Below are 25,121 nucleotides of genomic sequence, written 5' to 3'. Positions count from 1 at the left end.
ATGGACACATCCTGGGGGTTGATCAGCTAAAGAGTCACCATTAAACTTACTAGAAATAGCCCCATCAGCCTCAAACACTGTGATCACATACTTCTTGAGGCTTTGGTACGGATGGACACATCCTGGGGGTTGATCAGCTAAAGACTTACCATATAACTTACTAGAAATAGCCCCATCAGCCTCAAACGCTGTGATCACATACTTCTTGAGGCTTTGGTACGGATGGACACATCCTGGCGGTTGATCAGCTAAAGACTCACCATTAAACTTACTAGAAATAGCCCCATCAGCCTCAAACACTGTGGTCACATACTTCTTGAGGCTTTGGTACGGATGGACACATCCTGAGGGTTGATCAGCTCAAGACTCACCATTAAACTTGCTAGAGATGGCGCCATCAGTCTGGAACACGTCTGTCGTGGCGTACTCAAGGTCCGAGTCCTTGGCCCGGATGGACACCACATCCTGGGGCTTGAAGATCAGCTTCTCGACTACTGAGTCGACCGCTACCACGCCCTCTTGGTCGACGCGGTGAGCCACTTCTAATACAACCTGCAATAAAATATATATGTATATATAGGTTAGGCTCAAAGTGGAAAAATTACTGCCTTGGGTAAGACTTGAACTCAGGTCCTCTGGATCGATACTCCAGCGCTCTACCAACTGAGCCACCAAGATCTCATCCATATTGTATCATATATATAGTATGGGTAGCAAATCGGAACTGGTAAATTTCCAATATGCTTTGGAACTCCGGTAGCCGTTTAAGAAGTGTAACGCATCATGTACAATTTAAATCGGGGTTCTTGGTGCGGGAATGTTTTAAACTTGTCAAAAAATTGGTAAAAACTGTAAAAACGGATACTATTTTAACATTTCTAAGCACATTTGGAGCTTACTACCAATTTTTAAATCATAGTTTGGCAATTATTTTGCAATCAACAAAATTATAAATACAGGAAATCATTCCCGCACCAAAAACCCCGATGTATGGTTGTAAATTAGAAATAAAGTGTTACTTTGAACGAGTTTAGAGCAATATTTGATTAATCACGCCCATGATTTGTTGTTAGCGCGCAAAGTAAACAAGCGCGGTGAGACGCACGCGCATTGTTTTACTTCTGTTATTGTTTCCTATCGTTATTGTGGGATGCCGAAATGTTTACAGCCTCTTTGGTACTTAATACTTTTCTTAGTCTTTGTTTTTATATAGGATATCCAGTGGCAGATTTCAGAGTTCAAATTAAAATAATTTTAGAACGAGAAGAGCGAGAGAGACGCGGGGGTGTTTCGAGTGTTGCTGATTGATTAGTGAGAATAGATCGCTGGGCAGCAGAGCAGTGTGTATATGCTATTTAACACATTGAACGCCGAGCTCATAACTTGCATACTAAAATCGGTCACATGTGCCCGGCGCGGCAGCGAAAGACTTAAGCGTATCGTATCAAAGGTTTCTCACTCAGTACCGGAAGGCGTTAGTTTTGCATTAATATGCGAAAAAGGTTGAAGAAGTACGTACACAGCGAAGGTCTACATTTAATAATATAATTTAATATGTGATTTGAAACCAGTGGCTACGCCAATTCTTAGAATTAGTTGCCAAGCGGACCCCAGGCTCTCTCGAGCCGTGGCAATAATCCGGGGCAAACACTAGGAACAAAACAAAAGTCTCAATAATAATATTTCTTTATAACATTCTCAGTTTTAGTCAGAACGGTACTGACACAATTAGCTATACAGATAGTAAAATTACTAAACTAAATCATATCAATCGATCTACATAAGTGCAAACTGGAAAATTTACAAAAGGTTTCAAAAGTTGTCAGAAATTTCTGGATAACTTCACAAGAAATATCGGAAATGTCAATTTTTGTGTTTCCAAGTTCGCATACAAATATGTGAGAAATTTATTTCTACTTTCCGCCGCCATATAAGTAAATCTATATTTGAAAAACTCGAATTTATTGAAATTCTCTAGTGAGTAGTCTAGTGTGTCAAGTTACCGACACCACGCTGTATCAGTATACAGCGTGAACCCCGACCTTTCAACGAGATATTCGACTGAACACTTTCAGTAAAGGTCAATTAACTGGTTACACTATTAGGTAACACTGTGACTTTAGACGGAAATGAATTAAGATAAAGATAGTGTAAGAAACGCATATCGGAACTGGTTTACCCAATGTCCCAGTATATGGCGCTGTTACCTCCGTCAAACTAGCGAACGTTAGTTCAACGTAGTTACACCTTAGTGTTAAACTGTTTTTGTATTATTATTTTTTCAGCGTAGCAAAACCGTCTCGTGTGATGAGGAAGGGTCCTGGATTTTCCCCAGGCTACAATCCCTCCACACAGTCCTACCGCTCTAATGGCCCTAGGTGCAATAGAGCCCAAGTCAGGTTCACCTTACTTATTGTATTTTTTTTGAGGATTTGTGTTTATCATTAAACACGGTATTTGTTCTTGCTTCCCCTTTCGAGACCCTGGTGCAAAATTGTACATATAGTTTATGAACGTCAAATAACGCGCCGGCTCTAACCCTACACCTATGCCCCGAGAAGTGAAGTTAATGAATGTATATATGTGTATTTTTAACATGCATGACTGTTAATTTTTCTTTGATTTTGTAGTAGCTGCGCCCGCGACTCTCCGTGACAATATGTCAATATGTGACATATCCTCTTCCTTCCTTAAAGTAGAATAAGATCATCCTAAGGCCTCAAGTATATACTTTTTTTTCTTTAAAGTAATTGTTTATTTTTAAAAGGTAATTACATAGCACTAGACAAATTGATAAATATAGATGATATTTCATTAAAGTAGGTTCAAAAGTTGGGACGTGAAAGAGAAACAGACGGAAAGACAGATAAACCTACAGTTACTTTTGTATTTACTAGCGACCCGCTCAGGATCCGCACGGGTGCAATGCTGATGTATTATACCTACATATACACCTTCCTCTTAAATCACTCTATTAAAAAAAAAACCGGCCAAGTGCGAGTCGGACTCGCGTTCCAAGGGTTCCGTACATTACACAGTTCCGGACGGACGGACGGGGATGGACGGACGGACAGACAGACACACAGACAGACGCACGAGTGATCCTATAAGGGTTCCGTTTTTTCCTTTTGAGGTACGGAACCCTAAAAAAAACCGCATCAAAATCCGTTGCGTAGTTTTAAAGATTTAGTAAAGTCTAATAAAAAAACGTGGCTCGAAAAATCAAGAAAAATGTATGCTCGAAAAGATGGAGCCATACAAAGGTATGGCCTATACTATCGGGCTGTATTTCAAAAACCGTGATAGCTAGACAGTTGAAATTTTCGCAGATGATGTATTTCTATTGCAGCTATAACAACAAATACTAAAAAAGTACGGAACCCTCGGTGGGCGAGTCCGACTCGCACTTGTTCGGTTTTTATAACTTGAGGAATACGAATTGTCCGAATCAGAGGTGTTGAACATTAATTACAAAAAAAATATTAAACAAAATTGTAATCGCCAGACGGTCCTGCAGACGTTTATGCAACATTCAAGTCCGTTGCACTACATGGAATGCATTAGAAGTGCATCCGCGGGAACCGCCAGTTATATAATACGTCCTTGTCCAGCAATGTGGCACTTTCACTACCACAGCGTATCGCACAGGCAGCCCACTGCAGATTTCCTGCTGTCACAGATAAGTACAGCCGAGCGACTTAATACGGTCATAAATTGTGACATTTTCAACTAAAAGGTACCACATTGTCGGTTGTCGATAAGGTTGATTTCAAATTGAAGCTTTAAGGACATAGCGCCTTACTGACAACCGACAATAAGTACCCTTTTGGTTGAAAATGGCACATTTATCTATCATAGGTTCATGGAATTCGATAGTAACCGCGGGAAAGACCAGTATATATTGCTAGCGACCTTGTACAACAATGTGGCACTTTCACTACCACAGCGTATCGCATAGACCGCAAACTGCAATAGATTTTCTGTTACCACAGAATAATACCGCCGTGTCACTCGGTAAATGTATGTATGTGTAGGTATTGTTGGTATATGCAAAGATAGATATAACTCCGTAATAGATGGATACAGTCTAAGGAAAAAACGTGCCTCGAAAATCACGAAAATTTGATTCTCGATCAGATGGCGCCACTAGTTTTGGCCTACTCTCGTATAGAGGGCGTTGACTGTTTCGTTTGTTATTTATAATTTTAACGCATACCAGTGAAAGAACATGGGTCAAAATCATATAAAAATAATTAATGCAAATAAAAAAATCATTTATCCATATTAAATACATTTTATCGTATTTTTATAAATATTTATTTTTAGTTTTAAAGTGTGTCGACAGATGGCAGTGAATTTACTGGGGTTACAAAATTTACTATGACAGTACCGCTCTAGTATAAGTTACTCTATGGTATATGTGAGCATTTTCATACCAGGAGGGAGGCCTAGTCAAGATGACGGTCGTTGATAGAAACCGCTTATCGAAACTTAAGTAATGTATGGACATAATCACGTAATTTTACGTAGCATCAGTTATGGAATAAAATAAATCAAAAAGTATTAGAAAAACCGGCCAAGTGCGAGTCGGACTCGCGCACGAAGGGTTCCGTACCATTACGGAAAAAAACAGCAAAAAAATCACGTTTCTTGTATGGGAGCCCCATTTAAATATTTATATTATTCTGTTTTTAGTATTTGTTGTTATAGCGGCAACAGAAATACATCATCTGTGAAAATTTCAACTGTCTAGCTATCACGGTTCATGAGATACAGCCTGGTGACAGACAGACAGACAGACGGACCGCGGAGTCTTAGTAATAGGGTCCCGTTTTTACCTTTTGGGTACGGAACCCTAAAAAGCAGCATTTATTTAAAAAAAACACTTCGTAGTAAAAAAAAAACGTTAAAAACCGGCCAAGTCCGAGTCGGACTCGCGCACGAAGGGTTCCGTACCATTACGCAAAAAACGGCAAAAAAATCACGTTTGTTGTATGGGAGCCCCCCTTAAATATTTATTTTATTCTGTTTTTAGTATTTGTTGTTATAGCGGCAACAGAAATACATCTTCTGTGAAAATTTCAACTGTCTAGCTATCACGGTTCATGAGATACAGCCTGGTGACAGACGGACAGACAGACAGCGGAGTCTTAGTAATAGGGTCCCGTTTTTACATTTTGGGTACGGAACCCTAAAAATGTACCGTGTTCAAGTAATCAGTTATTTCGCCGCGGGCGGTAAAATGCTTATGGCGAAAGCACTCTAGGTTAATTATGCTGTTGCCATTGTTATTTAACCTATTAATAACTAATAACAGTAATAAAACTAAAATTAGTAACGGCTAGCTAACAGATTCACAGACGCTAACTCTGCTATCGCAGAGTATCATCATCATCATTATTTTAGCCTTCAGTCGCCCACTGCTGAGCATAGGCCTCTCTTCGTGTACGCCACTCATCCCGGCCCTGGGCTAGTCTCATCCAAAAGTGCCCCGCGATTTTTCGAATGTGATCCACCCAACGAACCAACGGACGCCAGGCGCTTCTTTCATCCGAAAGCGGCCACCAATCTTGGTCCACCTGCCATCACTCTGCTATCGCAGAGTATAGATATGAAGAAATTATCTCAAGTTATTTACATTCTCTGCGCCAACGTCCTTGCTCCATAATACTCCATATGGGACTTTCACTAGTTATCGTTCGTTGCGTACACATTTAAGATTTCCTGTTGCCGCAGATTTACACAGGCGGACCATTTATGTACAAATTTATTCTCTTTTTGTAGTTGTTAGTACAAGATATTGATTGAGATTAGTTAATAAATGACAAATGACTTACAGAGAACTTATTATAGTAATAAATGTAATAATATAAAGCGTATCGTATCGTAAGAATCTACTTAATAGTTTTACACAGAACTTAATGATTTATAATTCCATGCTTTGGGGCATTTTTTTTATACTACGTCGGTGGCAAACAAGCATACGGCCCGCCTGATGTTAAGCAGTCTCCGTAACCTATGTACGCCTGCAACTCCAGAGGAGTTACATCCTGTGAGTCAACATACAATGTAAGAGAGTCATAAACAATTACTTTTTACGTAATGACACTTAACTGAACGCAGCAAGACATTAACATTTATAGTTTATTTTATTTATTTATTAAACTAGTTAAATAGATTCAGCATTTTACTTTTTTATAGTTGACAAATTAAGCTGAAATTTAAATATATATTTTTTTCTATATAATAAACTTATTTCTACTAACACATTACTTACAGGGCACTACATTTCAGACTTCGTCCGGAGGCAAACGTCGCCATAGATGTGCCATAGATAGTCAATCTGTTCAACATTTGTAAGCGCCTCTAGCTTTAAATATTTACCCTATGCAAGTATGCACTATCTATCGATATTCTACTCACTTCCCGTTATATTTCATCTTAATATGTACCCTATACATTTGTACTTAAGACTCATTTCAATATGTACAAGTATGGATGTAGTAGATAATTTTTTACATTTAAAATGATATAGATGTGCGCTGGCGGAAGTCGTATTATTTTTAATGGGATCATTTTAGCTAGTACTTAGTAGTTATTTCCACTTTTATATTGGTGTATATTATAGGGATAGTCATCATCTTCCTCGCGTTGTCCCGGCATTTTGCCACGGCTCATGGGAGCCTGGGGTCCGCTTGGCAACTAATCTCAAGAATTACCAGTTATTAAGAAAGCTATTTTTGTTTAACAGATTATGGCCCAAGCCCGAATAAAATCATCTCAGATAATTCATAACATAACTAGCTAGCGCGTCTTCAAGTAAGGACATGGACCCGCCCAAGAACGCAACTCATATGCTAGCCGGTCAGTCAATACCACTCGTGAGATACCTGCTGTGAATATAGCTGCAAGTTTCGTCCCAAACATAAGCAATTGTTGCAATGTTGCACGAAATCGGAAACATCCGCATTCTGCATTAAGTACAATGGAGCGCGGAAGACGCCACGCTGTGCGATCATTGATTCGACCTACATTCGCGGCGCGACAGACACATCTGGCAATTTTTGTAACCCTTTTTAGCACCAAAACTAGACACTTGTAAATCTTATTCCCAAGTAATTTATTGCCACTTGGCAACTTTTTCCTCCATCTTTGTCTACTAAATATGCCATTTAGCAACTTTTTTCCACCAAATCTTGCCATTTAGCAATGTTTTACCATACATTAGAGCGCCATTCATTTTAGCAACTTTTAAACATACTGCATTAAATTACAATGGAGCGCGGAAGACCACGCTGTGCGATCATTGATTCGACCTATATTCGCGGCGCGACAGACACATCTGGCAATTTTTGTAACCCTAACCACAAAAACTTGCCACTTGGGAATATATTAATACTTGCCACTTGGCAGCTTTTTTTCCATTACTAGCCTTGTTTCTATTAATCATGCCATGCAAACATCAAACATTTATTCAGCAAATAGGCCACAGGGGCACTTTTACATGTAAATTTTTACAAACAATAAAATAACCCAATATTACAAAAAAAGAAAACAATTACATAAATATAAATGTCAAATTACAGAAAAAAAGCTAATAAAAAATAAACAAACAACAGAAGTACTAACATTGTTTAGAGATGTAAAAGTCTCTAGGTGTCAGAGATAAAATGTATATAATAATAAAAAAGATCATCAAATTATCCAGAGATGTAAAGGGTCTCCAAGACTTGAATTGTTATATAATTAATAAAAGGACAAGATATTAAATCAGACGAACAGAAGGCAATTTTTAGCCACCAAACCTTACCATTTAGCAACTATGTATGGATAGATATGTGTGTTTTTAGAATGTACACAGATGAATCGCTACGTGACGTGTTTAGGGAAAAGCGCTTTTTGACACTTACCGGCATTTATATATTAGAATTAAGTCTATTTGTAAAAAATCACCCTGAACATTTCACAAAGCGCTCATGCAAAGATAATATTAGATCGCAATATAAATATAATATGGTACTTCCGAGAGCTAGCATTTTAATATATAAAAAAAGCACATTCATATCCGCTATTAATGTCTTTAATCATCTGCCTAATGAAATAAAAAGCCTCGAAGGAAATACCTTTAAAAGATGCTTAAAAAACTTTTTAATAGACAAAGTCTTTTATAACCTAAAAGAATTTTATAACTCTGTAAACCTAAATGTATATTAAAATTTAGTTTAAGATTACTTAGTTTAAGATAAAATAAATTGTATGCCCGAAAAGGGTAAAACTGTTGATACCCATAAAAAAATGTACCTAGCTATACTTCTTGTACCTACACAGTTTGAACAATAAATGTTTCTGATTTCTGATTTCTGATACATTTTAGAGCGTCATTAGCACACATTTTAGCAACTTTTAAACATGCTGCATACAATGGCGTACGGAAGACGTCACGCTGTGTGCGATCATTGATTCGACCTAAATTCGCGACCCGATCAGATAACCCGAAATGCGCGTTTCGGCGGCCAAGTGCACCGTGCACTACACTTTAACAGAGAAATCCCTTCAAGGGATAAGTTCGCCTTTGTACTGAGTATTCTGTGCCATATTACATACATAACAGTGTAGCGAACATCGTAACTAAGGGTGCTAAATTTGGCACGTAGACATTAAATTTATCTCCTTATTCATAAATTTGCAACTTTACAATCCTTTGTTAAATATTGTCTCTTACTAACAAACGAATGTCAAAATGACGGATAGAGGCTTAAGGGGCCCACTGACTATCAGTCCGCCGGACGATATCGGCCTGTCAGTCGTTCGGAACTGTCAAATTTTTGTTCTAACTGACAGGCCGATATCGTCCGGCGGACTGATAGTCAGTGGGCTCCTTTACGATTATCAACGGTTTGTTAGATTTGACAGGTGATTATGAATAACGCCAGAGTCGGATGGGGCCTTCACCCACGGCCTCGCACTTAGGGGGGCCTCGCAAAGCCAACCTTTTCATTACCTTGGGTAAACACATTGAAAAGGGCCTCGCAGATGTGGTTTGTGGACGCCCACGGCTAGATTGGTTCACGCTTCGCTACTGAAGATAACTCTGCATGGCATTTGCAATGACATAGTGTACAAAATGACATCATTAATGTCAAATTTCTATGAAAATATGTCGTTTATAATGTCACTTACACTTTGTTCTATTCACGTCAGTGCAAAGATAGCTTTATTAGATGAAATCGAGCACCAAACTTGCCATTTGGCAACCTTTTTCATACATTGTAGCGTAGTAGAATAAATATACCTCGAATCTCGATCATTGACTCCCGACTGACAACCCGAAACGTGCCTTTTAAAGTACAGTACAAAAAACCAATACGTATGTAGTTAAATATGTACTTCCAGACGTCGATTTGGCACGCACTTAAGTGTATTTTTATATTCCCATATTCTTCACGGTATGATCGATAGAACTGGAAAGAGCCTACGTCCATTGCTACGCGCTCTAACCCTAATTGCCATCTCGTTCATCGACTGCTGTAAAAATAGCCTCGGACCCCAATGACTTCTTTTTCATTAGAAATTTGAATAAAAATAAATTTTACTCTATACCTACTTCCTCTTACCCTATATGGACATAAACAAAACATCCTACATCCAGTAGCGTAGCTAGGGCAAAGTGTGCCGTCGCCCACGGCCTCGCGCGAGGCCCTTTCGGGCACAGTGAAAGAAAAGGGCCTCGCAGATGCGATTTCGTCCACGCTACGCCACTGCCTACATCTCACATCTTGCGTTTTTCACCCACCAAACTATTTAACGATAGTTTCAAGTTCGCACACGTGTAAACACTAAGTAACAAACAAAAACAGTTGCAACACAATAATCATTATGCTCTAGGATATACGTACTCCATTTGTTTACAAACTGCACTGCGATCGATGCTAGGTCGTCCAGGGCATTCGCAACGTCCTGCATTTGCCATGCGCCATAGTGTCCGTGTATTTCTATATTTAGCGCGGAGGTTGCAGCAGAAAGTTTGTGACCTTTGGTTTTGACCCTGGTAGGGGTTTATGCGTCTGTCCGTGCGCTTTTTGACCAGAGAGGTTTAAATGCAATTATTAGTTAACTTCAGGCGTTTAATTTTAACATGAATACGTCTTTCATACTTGCGTCTGCGTCTTTAATACCTCTTTATTTCCAATTTTCCATATGGAGTCGTGCAAAAAATGATGATAATAAAATCGTGTGATTCCGTTTAGTGTTATACATATATTACAGGTACATCCAATACATAATTAAACAACGTAAGAAAAATAGCTGATACATTGAAGAATTTGTTACTTTATGACTGAAATGCACTTCGCTACGATCCTACGATCACGGAAGGTTCACGATTGGACCCGGTAGCACAGAATAAGTAATAGTATTATAATACAGAACGGCCTCGCACCGCCCCGCCCCGATTCAAATTACCTCGCCCCGCGACAGCAGATTGACGACCTTTTGCCGACCGCTCAGTACTGTTTTTAAGCAACTTACACAATGACGCATGCCGCGTGTACAGACGTGCCGTTGACACATAGAAACGCAAGTGATTTTTGATGTATAGCGTGTTCGCCCTGTGCCGGTAGTTACGAGCCGTAATAGGGTTTGCCTGAACTTTTTGTTAGATTATACCCTCCCATCTCCCACCCTAGTGGTCGCATTTAGATTTAGATTTATTTATTTCAGGATAAAAATTACACTATAAATTTGCATCAATGTCAAAATTATGCTTATCTTATCTTTAATGCCTTCTTCTTTATTTCTTCTTATTGCTTATCTTTAATGTTGAACCTAATATGTGAATATAAACATCAACTTATTGTCATATGAGAAAGGTCTAGTATCTCGTGCTGAGGTTTTGAATATGCTTTCATATAGGTTACTCCTCTGTGTGAGGACCTGTACTGTCCGGGTCTTACCTCAAACTGCGCGCTGAAAGTCTTCAACACGCCCTCCCATAGGCAACCCAGATAGAGGCTTAAACGATGTTGATGTGGAATGTTTAGCTCAGTATCTCTCCCGTAAACACCTCCAGGATATTTAACTTTCCAGATACTTCCCGACTGTGTGCAGATCTGTATTATGATGCGAGGGGTGATTTGGAGTTTTTAACCCGCAAGAGCCGGCTCTTATCTCAAACTGCGCGCTGAGTCTTAAACACGCCTTCTCAGAGGCTGACCGACTGTGTGCGGACCTGTATTATGATGCGAGGGGTGATTGAAAGTGTTTCATCCGCAAGAGCTGGCTCTTACCTTAAACTGCGCGCTGAAAGTCTGGAACAGGCCCTCCCAGAGGCTGCCCGACTGTGTGCGGACCTGTATTATGATGCGAGGGGTGATTGAAAGTGTTTCATCCGCAAGAGCTGGATCTTACCTCAAACTGCGCGCTGAAAGTCTTGAACAGGCCCTCCCAGAGGCTGCCCGACTGTGTGCGGACCTGTATTATGATGCGAGGGGTCATTGAAAGTGTTTCATCCGCAAGAGCTAGCTCTTACCTCAAACTGCGCGCTGAAAGTCTTGAACACGCCCTCCCAGAGGCTGCCCGACTGTGTGAGGACCTGAACGATGTCGCCGACGTGGGAGGTAGCTGCGTGCATGAAGTGGGCGTTGTTGTACACGCCCTCGGCCACCACGCGACCTCGCGGCGACCTGTGACAAGAAATCAATCATCAGGACAGTGACATTGACAAGAAATACAAAGAGTTGGATTGAATTAGGGAGCTTGACGTAACTGGTCACTTCACCATCTCCCGTCCCTAGGAATTGTACGCCAAAGGCGAACTTAAAGGCGTAGGCGTAAAGGGTTTATATCTTGTGTCGATACTACGGCGGTCACCGAGGGGAGGCAGGTAAAAAATTGGTAACGTAGTACGGGTATGTTATGTTCTCTAAACGGAGCGCATCGTCGAATTTAGCTACGATATACACAACAGATTATTATTCACGTTCTTCAAGACACTGTTCTACTGTATTCAATAGAGATGAATAATAATTTTGTAACTAAGGAAACTCTTAACCGAACTCTTAAATTCCACAGTTTGTATAATTGTTTACATAATAAATATGATTGCGGAAATCACATCAAGATTTTTGGCGCGTGTAACTAAACTACTTGCACAGGCTTTTACTAAAACGATGCTTAATACCATGCGATGAAATATAAAAATAAAATAAAAAATCTACTAATAAAAAAACACTTAATAGATCCACCCTGCTTAGGTATGTCTCCAAGATGTCTGAGAAGATTTAGCAAATCTGTGTCTAGTTTAGTTTATTTATCTCATGTATACAATTTTCACACAGTTAAAATATACATACATTTCAGCTTGTACTATATATTTCACATACGTTACATGTATAATTATATAATTTTACAGCTTAAAATAGTAACACTTTCAACATAGGTACATATATACAAGCGTTATTTCTAAAACAATTTAACTACAAATAATTTTTATATAATAATATTAATAATAGTTTAACTTTTTTTTTTCAGCTTGTATTACTTATCGTATAATGATGGTTGTTTTGTAATAATAATAAGAATTAGGATCGAACATCAGAATATAAAACAAAATTACAATTAAAATTAGTAGTTAACAAACCAAAACAATGCAAATAGAAATAAATTAAAAACGCCAAAATGTCACATTAGTAAAAAAATATGAAAATAAAACAATGTCGATACAATAAAACTTAAATCGATCGTAGCAAGTAGAAATCCGCGGTCTCTGCTTACCACTCCGGGAAATAGGCGTGATTGTCCGTGGTCTCTGCTTACCACTCCGGGAAATAGGCGTGATTATCCGTGGTCTCTGCTTACCACTCCGGGAAATAGGCGTGATTATCCGTGGTCTCTGCTTACCACTCCGGGAAATAGGCGTGATTATCCGTGGTCTCTGCTTACCACTCCGGGAAATAGGCGTGATTATGTATGTTATGTATTAAAATAAAATAAAAAGTCATTTTTACGTAACGCCTTGTTCTAATACCCCTCCTGCCCCCTTAACGCAAATTGCGTTTCGTAATATTTGAACGCCCCCAAATTTGAATTCATTTAAAATTATTTACGCACAAATGGGTCCAATATACATGCTAATAATACTCATGTCAATCTAATAGGTACTCATTGTGCTATACCTTGACCTAATAGGCTCAAAACGAATACATATTCATATAAAATTCAAACAATGGTTTTCAACGAGTTGACATAATATACTTTAGACCCTATTCTTTAGTGTTTAGGTTGCTAATTTAAGAGAAGTTTAAGCGTTATGGTTAAGTGCCAATGTTAAAGTGGAAATATTTGAGACTAAACAAGAAACTTTCTTGTGTGAAGGAAATAATTTATTTTTATCGCCACTTGAAGTGTGAAACTGTTTAGTTAACTCAGTTTTTTTCTTTCTTTGGATACCGATACAATCCAAGCATTCTTATGGGACCCACTGACTATCAGTCCGTCGGACGATATCGGCGTATCAGTTGTTCGGAACTGTTAAATTTTTGTTCTAACTGACAGGCCAATATCGTCCGTCGGACTGATAGTCAGTGGGCCCCTTTATGCTCACAAACTTTCGCGCTAACAATAACAATATTAGTAGGAACTAGAATAAGTGTTAAAAACGTAATTAAAATTGTAAAATGTATCAGATCTTTGATATTGACCTATTCGAATATAAAGATATAATCATCCTCGCGTTATCCTGGCTTTTTGTCACGGCTCACATGACCCTGGGGTCCACTTGGTACTAGTTTATACGAAAGCGACTGCCATCTGAGGGTAAACTAGGCCTTGTTGGGATCACAGGAATGCCGCTGACCTGTATAAAACTGCGGTCCCCGTAACTGTCTGGGCAGAGGGTCTGTATGATGACGGCCGGGGGGGTTGCCACAGCTGGCCGGCGCCGGCGTGGTGGCCACGAGGATGACCACCTCTATAAAAAATCGCTAAGGCAACCTGAGGGGGTGGAACCCGGGGTTTTTCCATCTCCTCCCGGCGTGGAGGTTGTCATGAGGGACCAGTGTGTGGTGTCGCCCTGCACACTACCTTCGAGAGGGGGAGTTTCGGCTCCAGGGCCTTCGGGTCCAAGGAGGGGACAGCTTCGGCTGTCGGCAGCAGGCGGTGTTCGCGGTGGAATGCTCTGCGATCCCGTGTTCACCGCCACCATTGCTGCGAGACGGGCATACCGTGGAGGGTTTAGTCGGTATTAGGCCCCTTGGCCACGAGTCCGAAATATCCGTCCTAGTTCCCCGGCTAGGCGGAATGTCTAAATGCATTACTCCACGTTAAAAAAAAGGCCTTGTTGGGATTAGTCTGGTTTCCTCACGATGTATTCCTTCACCGAAAAGCGACTGGTAAATATCAAATGATATTTTGTACATAAGTTCCGAAAAACTCATTGGTACGAGCATTGGGTTTGAACCCGCGACCTCCGGATTGAAAGTGGCACGCGGCACGCTCTTAAATACGGCTAGGCCACCAGTGTTTCTATATGAAGATAGCACTTGTATATTTCTAGCACTTGCATACTTCGTAGAAATAGAAAGTGCCGGCGGCGATGACAGACAAAAAAATCGCGACCATGCATCGCGGAATGGGACGATCGCTTCTAAGTACAATTTTTCTCTCTGGATATTATTGATAGAGAAAGATAGTCTTATTGCGATTCGTATAAGAGGAAAGAGAAAAAGGATTATGCTGCCATACATGAAACTGTCAATACATGAATATGTCTTTCTCTTACCCCTGGTCGCTCGGTTTCATGTCTATAACTACTTGTATATACTATGTCTATGCCCCCAAACTAATAACCATTTCATTTTTAAACTGGCTAGAGTTGTCATAGTATAAGGGCCTAGGGAACGCTCGTGGTACTGATTGGCTTCTAAATACAATATTCCTCTCTGGATATTAACGTTATAGAAAAGATTATTACGCTTGATGTATTTTAACTACAGCTATGCCCGCTCGTTTGATTAAAAACCGGCCAAGTGCGAGTCAGACTCGCGCACGAAGGGCTACGTACCATTACGCAAAAAAACGGTAAAAAAATCACGTTTGTTGTATGGGAGCCCCACTTAAATAATTATTTTATTCTGTTTTTAATATATGTTGTTATAGCGGCACGGCAACAGAAATACATCATCTGTGAAAATTTCAACTGTCTAGCTATCACGGTTCATGAGAATCATGAGATACAGCATGGTGACTGACAGATAGACAGCGGAGTATTAGTAACAGGGTCCCGTTTTTACCCTTTGGGTACAGAACCCAAAAAATCAAATAAGTCAAACGAAGGGGCATATCTATGGTTAATATTTAATAGATTTTTTAGGTGATATAATGTCAATATCCAGGGAGGAAAATGGGGAATACGTTTGTAATAGAGAAACGGTTATCCATTATCCCCCTGCATGTAACAGGTCATAATTACTGTTACAGAGTACCAGGGTACTCGAATAGAAACATACAAAGATACCATTGGCCTACATGGGCACCGCGGTTTGAAATGAATTAATTTCCATTCAATGAGAAACATAATGAAGTGATTGCAGAAGTAATAGATGCACCCCGTATGATTACATCCTGTTGTGTCCAATGTTACAACAATGTAACGTTGGACATCTTAAGTTATCGGAAAGTAGAGTGCAGAGATTTTTACAGCACACGCAGTGCCATGATTGTCGTATCGTGATGATGATATAATCATTGTTTACATGATATAAAGTAATTTCACGAATTTTCAAATGAATGCCTGCAAGAAAATAGGAATATGATAGATTTTTTGCCGCCACTGTAAATTTAACACAGACAGCTTCGCATCTGGTATAACTCGCTACATTTTATATGAAGTTAAAAAAAAATCTAGCTTAAAATCTAATCTAGTTTCAAAGTTAGTTTTTTTAGGTGGTGGCGGCTCTTTCAATCAATCAATCAATCAAACTTTTATTGGTAAAATAGAAGTATTTTATATGTCAACACATTATTATTATCTTATACATAGAACATTACTTACACATTTCACAGGAATAATTATATTAGGTACATTATTATTATACATTTTTAATTAATTCGGTTTCAAAAAAAAAATATTTATACATATTTAAAGTATTACTTATTTCTATTACATGTAGTCAATATTAGTGAGATTTATATTACATTTACTTATAATTATACATTAATTAGGTATAAAAAAAAAAAAAAAAACTAACTGACTTTTGGACCCGGGTATGTCCTTTTAAACTACGTCCAAAAGTATGGGCAATGTGAAAGTCAGCTCTCTATGTGTGGTAGGGCACAGCACAGCTGATGTCATTCCAGATCTAGAGCAGAGCCCAACTGGGGAAGGACCTCCACCTTACAGAAACCCGTAGCCAAATAACACTAGACCCTACTCATAGTGTTGTGTTCCTGCCGGTGAGTAAGACTGCCAGAGCTCAACGAGGGTGCGATGTTAGAGCCGGCAACGCGCATGTTACTCCTCTGGAGTTACAGGCGTACATAGGCTACGGGACCCCGGGCCGTATGCTTGTTTGCCACCGACGTAGTATTAAAAAAACTTAACAATTGTCACCTTAAGGCCTCTTCAGACCTTGCAACAAATGGCATGCGATTTTATTTAATTGCGGACTAAGTAGGAGCAATGAATTCAATCGACCAATCAAATGCCGCAATCTTTTGCAAATCGCATGCGTTTATCGGTGACGTTCTGACGTTTGAACTTTGGAGAGGCAATAACAATGACAATTTTCGGTGCATTTCTAGGTCGATGACAAAATAACACAACCTGGTTGAAATTTGTTGTTAAAATTATGACTGATGGTAACTTATAATACTTATCACTTGGTTCGAATCCCGGTAAGGGCCTTTATATGTGTGATGTGCGCAGATATTTGTTCCTGAGTCATGGGTGTTTTCTATGTATTTAAGTATTTATATATTATATATATCGTTGCCTAAGTACCCATAACACAAGCCTCCTTAGGCTTACCGTGGGACTTAGTCAATCTGTGTAAGAACGTGCTATAATAATTATTTATTTAACACTACATAGTATAAAACAAAGTCGCTTCCTGCTGTCTGTCCCTATGTATTATGCTTAGATCTTTAAAATTACGCAACGGATTTTGATGCGGTTTTTTTCAGTAGATAGAGTGATTCAAGAGGAAGGTTTATTATGTATAATACATCAGCATTGCACCCGTGCGAAGCCGGGGCGGGTCGCTAGTAACTATTAAAGAAAAATACAGTCTGCTTTTGAATTTTAACATCAGAATACCCTATGAATGGCACATATTTAATATTTCGTCATACAGTTATCGACTAAGCTGTTTGTACAGTCGCCATCAGATATATAAGATATATGGGAACGGCCAAGGATCTCACAAATATCTGAACACGCCTCTATTGTCAAGGCGTTAGAATGCGTGTTCAGATATTTTTGAGCACCTTGGCCGCTCCGATATATCTGATGGCGACTGTACGTATAAGTGTTCGGGGAATGCAACACTTGAAACGGGACCGTTTCTCTATCGGGCCTGATATTAAATAGGTTATTGGAACAGGTCATCCGATAGCGTGCATTTTTTAAGGAAATATATTAGCTATGATGTAATTTTAGATAATTTAATTAGATGAATGACCGAATCACGTGATTTAATTTATCTTTTGGTTAGGGCACGATTTCATATTGCTTGCGGCGTGCAGTCAAAGATGAGTATACCTTATTCGAATTTAATCAAATTAACATTAAGACGTCGGTTCTATTCCATACTTTCACTTGGCTTTTTAAGGGTTCCGTACCCAAAGGGTAGCAACAGGACCCTATTACTAAGACTCCGCTGTCCGTCTGTCTGTCAACAGGCTGTATCTCATAAACCGTGTAATTTTCACAGATGATGTTTTTCTGTTGCCTGCGGCTATAACAACAAATACTAAAAACAATAAAATAAATATTTAAGTGGGGCTCCGATACAACAAACGTGATTTTATAGCCGTTTTTTGTGTAATGGTACGGAACCCTTCGTGCGCGAGTCCGACTCGCACTTGGCCGGTTTTTTTATTCCTGACTTTTGCATTACGTTCACCCCTTTGGACATTTGGCCGTAGTTAAACGAAAAGGAATCATCCTTTAAAATAACTTTTCTATTGACAGAAAGTTCAAACTTTACAGAATTTGTGGATTAGATCTCTTTCCCTGAATTTCGTCCACACAAAACATTTGATCCACGCGAAAACACGATAGTATAACACCAGAATAAATCTAGTCCACATTAGAATTCCTTGAAATGCTGCATTAATATTTAAAGAAAACACGAGGTTTTCCCAACAGAGAGCGGAGCGGAGAGCGCTGGTGGCCTAGCGGTAAGAGCGTGAGACTTGCAATCCGGAGGTCGCGGGTTCAAACCCCGGCTCGTACTTTCGGAACTTGTGTCGCTTTTTCGGAACTTGTGTACGAAATATCATTTGATATTTACCAGTCGCTTTTCGGTGAAGGAAAACATCTTAAGGAAACCGGACTAATCCCGACAAGGCCTAGTTTCCCCTCTGGGTTGGAAGGTCAGATGGCAGTCGCTTTCGTAAAAACTAGTGCCTACGCCAATTCTTAGGATTAGTTGTCAAGCGGACCCCAGGCTCCCATGAAACGTGGCAAAATGCCGGAACGACGCGAGGAAGATGATGAGGTTTTCCCAACAAAAGCGGGATCTGAGTCACAGCCGCTTGTCTATCATTATTAGCTCGCGGACGCGGATGCTTAGCTAATAGAGTAACAAGTAAAATGGCGTGAGTCATTCAGCCAATAATCTTAGCTTTCAGGGCCCGATTACAAAAAGCTAAACCGGAAAAAAGAACCGTAAAAAAGCAAAAGCGGAATATGACTGCTCATCACTGGTCAAAGTGTCGACCGTTGAAAGTAAAGGGTAGACTAGATGGCGCCAGCATTGTTTTTCCCTGTCTCCTGTTTTGTTCTATGAGATTTGGCTTAAAGGGATATAATTTATTTATTCTGGGGGTCGATATTGCACCACGTCCGTAGGAAGTTACCCACCGCTACCCTACACGTGACCCCTGGGTGGTGCTAAAAGTGCAATAAACTTGGCAGCTGTACTGTTCTCTCTGAATCTCACGGCTGATCGTCACTGCGAATAATATTTATATTCAGGCCATAAAATTTCGAAATAAAAAAAACTAGACCTGACACAATTCCAGGGATTGACAGGAAAACCTATGCTGGCGCCATCTGTAAAATACTTCGACCGGTCAACCCCATTTAGGCAAAAGGATCCATCAAGGTCATCATCTTCCTAGCGTTATCTCGGCATTGGAATAAGTTCCAAGTTTTCCAACCCACAAAAATCAGTCAATTTCTTTCACAATTTATCGTTTTTTTTTTTTGAATAAGAAGATAAGATAAAGATAAAAAATATTTAATTGCACAGAAAAAATACAAATGTAGTACATAAACACAAGTTTCTGAAAAGAGTTGGTGCATAACCGACTTGACATTCGGAGATTCCAGGAGTCCCCGCACTAGGCTAGGTCTGTATCGCGGGAGACCAGATTGTACATGGATCTTTTTCGCTTAACTAAGTCAAATGAAAAGTACACACGAAGGCACAAATATTCAATAGTAACCATCAGCGAAAATGATGACGTAACAGCTAATTCTACGGGCTATAAAGTTAACTACAGTTAACGGTTATGGCAGGGCCCATATAACCGGGGGGAACTTCCATTGGTGTCAACTGTCAAGTCGACATTGCGGTACCTAGGCATAGTCCTTGACAGCCGTTGGAAGTTCAAAAAACACCTTTAAGGGCCTTGCTCCCAAACAACGACCTGACACTCTTTGATAGAGAAAGATAGTCAAGAGAAAATAGTGCCATGCTTTGTCTTTATCACTGACCGGGCATTTTTTCGTGGTCGGGTTATGGCATCATAGCAAGGCGTTAGCGAAATACCGAAATTTATACGAGTGGAAGAGAAAAAGGATTATGCTGCCATACATGAAACTGTCAATACATGAATATGTCTTTCTCTTACCCCAGCCGGGCTAGCACATGATTGGCGCGAGAGTATCTCGCCGCGACATAGAATACCCGCCCCCCCTTTAATTCATACAGTTAGTAAAAGACGGGTAGTCTATCTCGCGGCGAGATACTGTCGCGTCAATCATGTGCTCGGCCTACTGGTCGCTCGGTTTCATGTCTATAACTACTTGTATATACTATGTCTATGCTCCCAAACAAATAACAATTTCATTTTTAAACTGGCTAGGGTTGTCATAGTAAGGGCCTAAGGAACGCTCGTGGTACTGATTAGTTTCGTATAGTGAGAATTGGAATTTTCAGGTTCCGGTACTGTTTTTGTGTAAAAATCAATACAGGAAGGACACTAATATTGCTCTGTTTGTATTAAGTAGAATTTAACATTTAACAATAAAACCATTTGACAACTACTTTAATGGCATGACCCACATAAAGGAAGCACGATTCGTTGGCTATTTATCAGTAAGTGATGTGTCTAAGGGCCTACCGCGAGCACCAAAGTTCGCAAATTGCGGGCATCTTTCTCTGCCACTTTGGCCTTAATTGGAGTAAAAGGGAAAGATGCCCGCAATTTGTGAAATTCGGTGTTCACCGTAGGCCCTCTGTTATTTTGTATGCGGTAAGATAGGGGTAGTATCCATAGAACTCGTTTGCGACAAGCTTGCCTAATTTAAAGGAGTAAAGCACCTTATCCTAAAAGTTTCAAAGAATAGACAGGCTTGCCTGTTTATATTTTATTTGATATATGTAAATCCCATATAGTTTCAGTCCCGTTCACAATCGCTTATGAACGAGGGGTACTTCTTTTTTTATCTATAGGTAAAGGCATTCCCACTTGACGTACTTTTTTGTAAGTTTGACAAATGGCATAACATGTCAAAGTGCAGACAGATAAAGATATATCCGAAGTATCACAGGTTTTTCCGAATATATCAGTGATTTCCCGGGGTTTTTCACAAACGCCCCTCTGCCAAGAGTTGCCATATGGCAAATTTAGATGCTAGACGTCATCAAGACTTGCCAAATTTAACACCCAAGTTGCTAAATGGGTATCATCACCATGTCACGAATGTCCTTTTTCCTTTGCTTCCTCGTGAAGTCTACAACTCGCAAGGAATGACAAGGTCGCAGTTACGAGTTCCCGGAATTCTGGAACCACACGCATTATAATCTTTACAAATTAAAAAAAGTTGCTAATATTTATAAAAGAACAAGAACGCAATTTTGTGTGTGCGATATTGTATCGAAAAATAGACACATTGCAGATTTGGATGCTAGACGGCTTCAAAATTGTGCGAATGTGTACCACTACTAATTCGCGAATATGAATGTCCTTTCTCCTTCGCTCCCTCGTCAAGCCCGCAACTCGCGGGAATGTCAAGGTCGCAGTGACGAGTTCCCGGAATTCCGAGACGTGACACGTATTAACGCCTTTATGAATTTAAAAACGGTGTCATTCAACGCTACGGCCAATTAAGCTTTTAAACGCTTTGCAAGTTTTGATTACATGATTACCTACTGAAGCCAACGTTGTAGTGCCTAAAGAATTAAATTGTAAAACGGGACTTAATCGCGTATTTAAGTTTTAAGATTTACCTCCGAATAATGTGTTTTAATAATGTGTAAAAATCGTGAAATTTTAAATCAGTGTTGTACCTAAATAATGTCAATTAAGGCAGCAAAAGAATAATAAAACCTAATGGTGACCATTATTTGTAATAAAAAATTTTAGTCTTGCCCTTTTTACATTTTTGTGAACGACCATCATATCTGATCTGATATCCGTACTGGATTCAACGGGCATTAGTAACAGGGCTCGGAACCGGTATTTTTAAAAAACCCCGAGATAGCCCAATATTTTGAATTATTTTATGCTAATTACGTAGGACGGAATCATGTATTTAAGAAACAATTTTGCATTATTAAAACGTCCCATTAAAAATGAAATTATAAACAAAAGAACGAAAAAGAACGTAATAATACCGGTATTTTTGTATGGAGCAAATACCGGTTTCCGACCCCTGATTAGTAATGAACTTTAAAGTCACAGATCACTGCTTGGTCGATGTGGCATTTAAAAAGGCCCACAACACCACAATAATAATAAACAATACCAATGTCAAAGTGCAGACCGATAAACAAATCCAAAGTATCACGGGTTATTCCGAATAGGTGTATCAGTGATTCTGATTACTCAGAGTTTTTGTTCATACTATCCTCGTACTCGTATTTATAAAAAAATTTTCTATTTTAAATTAGAAGCAAGAATAATAAGAATTTATGTAAACGGGGTCGGACTCCGGTTTTTATAGTAGGACAAAGACATAAGATTGGCATCAACAGACAGTGAGTCAGCTAAGGTCAGCAAATCACGGTGCTATAACGACGATGCATGCACGTGCATACATTTACCACTATGTAGTGGTATCGCATATTTCCTAGAAAAGTACTATGTACTTAGGTAGAGTAGTACGTTACCTACAGCAGCGGCAAATAATCTATCATGTTTCTTCTGATACATTTGCATAACTTTTTAAATATTTTCTCAAAAATGGCTCTAGCGATTTCGATGAAATTTACAATATAGGGGCGTATGAAAACGACAATTCGATTAAAGTAGGGTTTATTAAAAAAACAGTTTGCCAGAGTTTTCGCGGTAACTCGGTTGGTATTAAATTGTAAATGATGAGATAAATACAAAGCAGTATAGTTTTGTAATATCATAAGCTTTCAGACTCCAGACAATATATAAAAAGACATCAATCATCGTATTTGAGGACATTGCCTCGATCTCGATGTCCAAAAATAATCATCTCATATTATTGGCTCACTCGTACCGCTATCAATAACAATGGATGTAAGTTCAACGACATTAATTCACAACATCATGGATCATTTTCTTAGAAAGCATAGTTATTATTACTATAGAGAAGCCATACAAAACAATGAAATTATCGCAATCGCAACCTGTACCACGCGACCAAAACGTCGTAAGCGTCGAAACAATTCATGGCGCTTACGCGTTTAGTTCGCAAAATTCACGCTCCGCTTCAATGGTTTGTTGACTTTGTTGTCAAAACCCTAACAACGCATAGCGCAAAATACTGTTTCTGTACGTTAGTAAAAATTTCAATGTTTGTAAGTTATCCATAAAGTCACATCTTCTCTTCTCTGTGACATCTTTTGATACTGAAATAACATTTAGTCTGAATATAATACAGTCTAGATTTGCAATTATTCGATAAAAACTTTTAGTTGAAAGCCGAACTAATATTACTAACGTATAGAATCGGCACAGAGAACCAGTATTTTGCGCCATGAGTTCATGTTTTGACATCAAACCATAGAAGCGGAGCGTGAATCTCGCGACCTAAACGCGTAAGCGCCATGAATTTTTATGACGCTTACGACGTTTGGGTAGCGTGGTACAGGTTGTCATTGCGACAATTTCATTGTTTGGTATGGCTTCCTATAATAATAATAACTCAATGGGTTTAACTGTCGATTTTTGTAAAGCATCATTACGCTTCGGTAGATCACAATCTCGAAAATATCCAAGTCATTCATTACATTATATATATGAAAAAATATCCAAATACTGCCCCAAGTACTGGTAAACACATTGCACTAAACTAAGTACACCTACACTCATAAGCAGTCATAAGTTTTACGTAAAGTGCACGTAAAAAACGCGGTCTAAACTTAACAACAAAAAAACGTAGCAAAGTGAACTTTTGTGTAACCAAAGCAAACAGTTCACGTCCCAAATGATAGATGGGAGCCTCGGAGGCCGTTATCAGTCTGATTTTATCGTCACTGATAACGGCAAACAGGTCTGCTTTGGGAATAGGGGCATGGTTATATTATAAAATAATGGATTCTGCCCGTTCGTCGGTGAAGAAGGATAATTTCTGTGATGAAAACTATATTATGCCCTTCCTTGTGACACATTGTTTGGACTTTCGAAGTGATTATTTTTTAAAGTACCTATATACTTTATCAAAAATCTTTTTAGAAACCTTAAAGTTGTTTTTACAGACCTGTTGAATGATGTGCCCCACATTGTTTTTCAGTTTTTTTTTTAATTTTAGTGTAGATGCAAAAAAGTGGAAGACGAAAGACCTAAGGGTACTAGCAACTAGATGGTCTGACCCAGAGATCGGAACCGGTTTTTGGCAAAAACTTCGAAATAACCATATATTTTGAATTATTTTATACTCGAAATGTAGAACTCAGTTGTGTTTTAGGTAACGACTTCGTATTACTAGATTGCCCAATCAGAAATGAAATAATTAACAAAGAACAAAAAAATACCGTTTTCGGTCCCATACAAAAAATACCGGTATCCGATCCCTGTTCTTACCAAGTTAAGAAGGCTACCTCAGGGAAACTCCATCAAGCGGTGAGGACCACGGGAGATCAAGAAAGATGGAGACAAAGGCCAAAGGAGACAGCAATGAGGGACCGACAAAGGAGATGTGCCCCCAAAAATACTTTAATACAGATACAGGTCACATGATCTGTTTAACCTTTTCGATGCCGTGTCAAACACAAAAGCAGTCATCCAGAGCCAGACGCCACGTCACCGAAGTGTCAAAACTGAAATTGAACTATGCACATGCATGTAGGTCTATGTCTGTGGTCTATGACCGATTAATCGGTCTTTGGCGTTGAATCTACGAAGCGTATAAATCGATCATTGGCGTCCAAAAGATTAAACAATGTTCATGTGAACATAAGATACCAAAATATTCATTCTAGCTAGTAGAAACTTTCATTTATTTGTTAATGAATTAAAAATAAATGAGACAATCTAATTAGTGTTTGGGTTAATGGCCTTAAAATAATATTTTGTACTAAAATGATTGTCAATAGCTAATATGATAATGTTTAACTAATTATAGCAATTAAATGGTAGCTATGTCATCCTAAACTGATACATGAATGATTACAGAGAATTTAGAGGGGTGATAACGGGGTCATGACCCTAAATAGCGACTACAGTGAAATCTCGATAATCCGGCACTTCGATGGTCCGGT

At 39.1% G+C, this 25,121-nt stretch overlaps 2 protein-coding genes across 2 annotated transcripts in view; one reads left to right on the top strand and one right to left on the bottom strand.

Moving 5' to 3' along the window:
* Positions 1-25,121, top strand: part of LOC134749941 (retinol dehydrogenase 12-like) — a 463,382-nt gene that overhangs the window by 25,062 nt on the left and 413,199 nt on the right. The window lies entirely within an intron of this gene.
* LOC134749966 (ataxin-2-like protein) overlaps positions 1-25,121 on the bottom strand; it is a 61,420-nt gene that overhangs the window by 33,131 nt on the left and 3,168 nt on the right. Inside the window, exons 2-3 of the mRNA XM_063685003.1 lie at positions 11,528-11,681; positions 372-552 (exon numbers count right to left, since the gene is read on the bottom strand). Of these exons, the coding sequence (XP_063541073.1) occupies positions 372-552; positions 11,528-11,681 (335 nt within the window). The remainder of the gene's footprint in view (positions 1-371; positions 553-11,527; positions 11,682-25,121) is intronic.

This window comes from Cydia strobilella, chromosome 19 (assembly GCF_947568885.1).
Source record: "Cydia strobilella chromosome 19, ilCydStro3.1, whole genome shotgun sequence".
Taxonomy (NCBI): Eukaryota; Metazoa; Arthropoda; class Insecta; order Lepidoptera; family Tortricidae; genus Cydia; species Cydia strobilella.
This window is presented reverse-complemented; position numbering and strand designations above follow the sequence as displayed.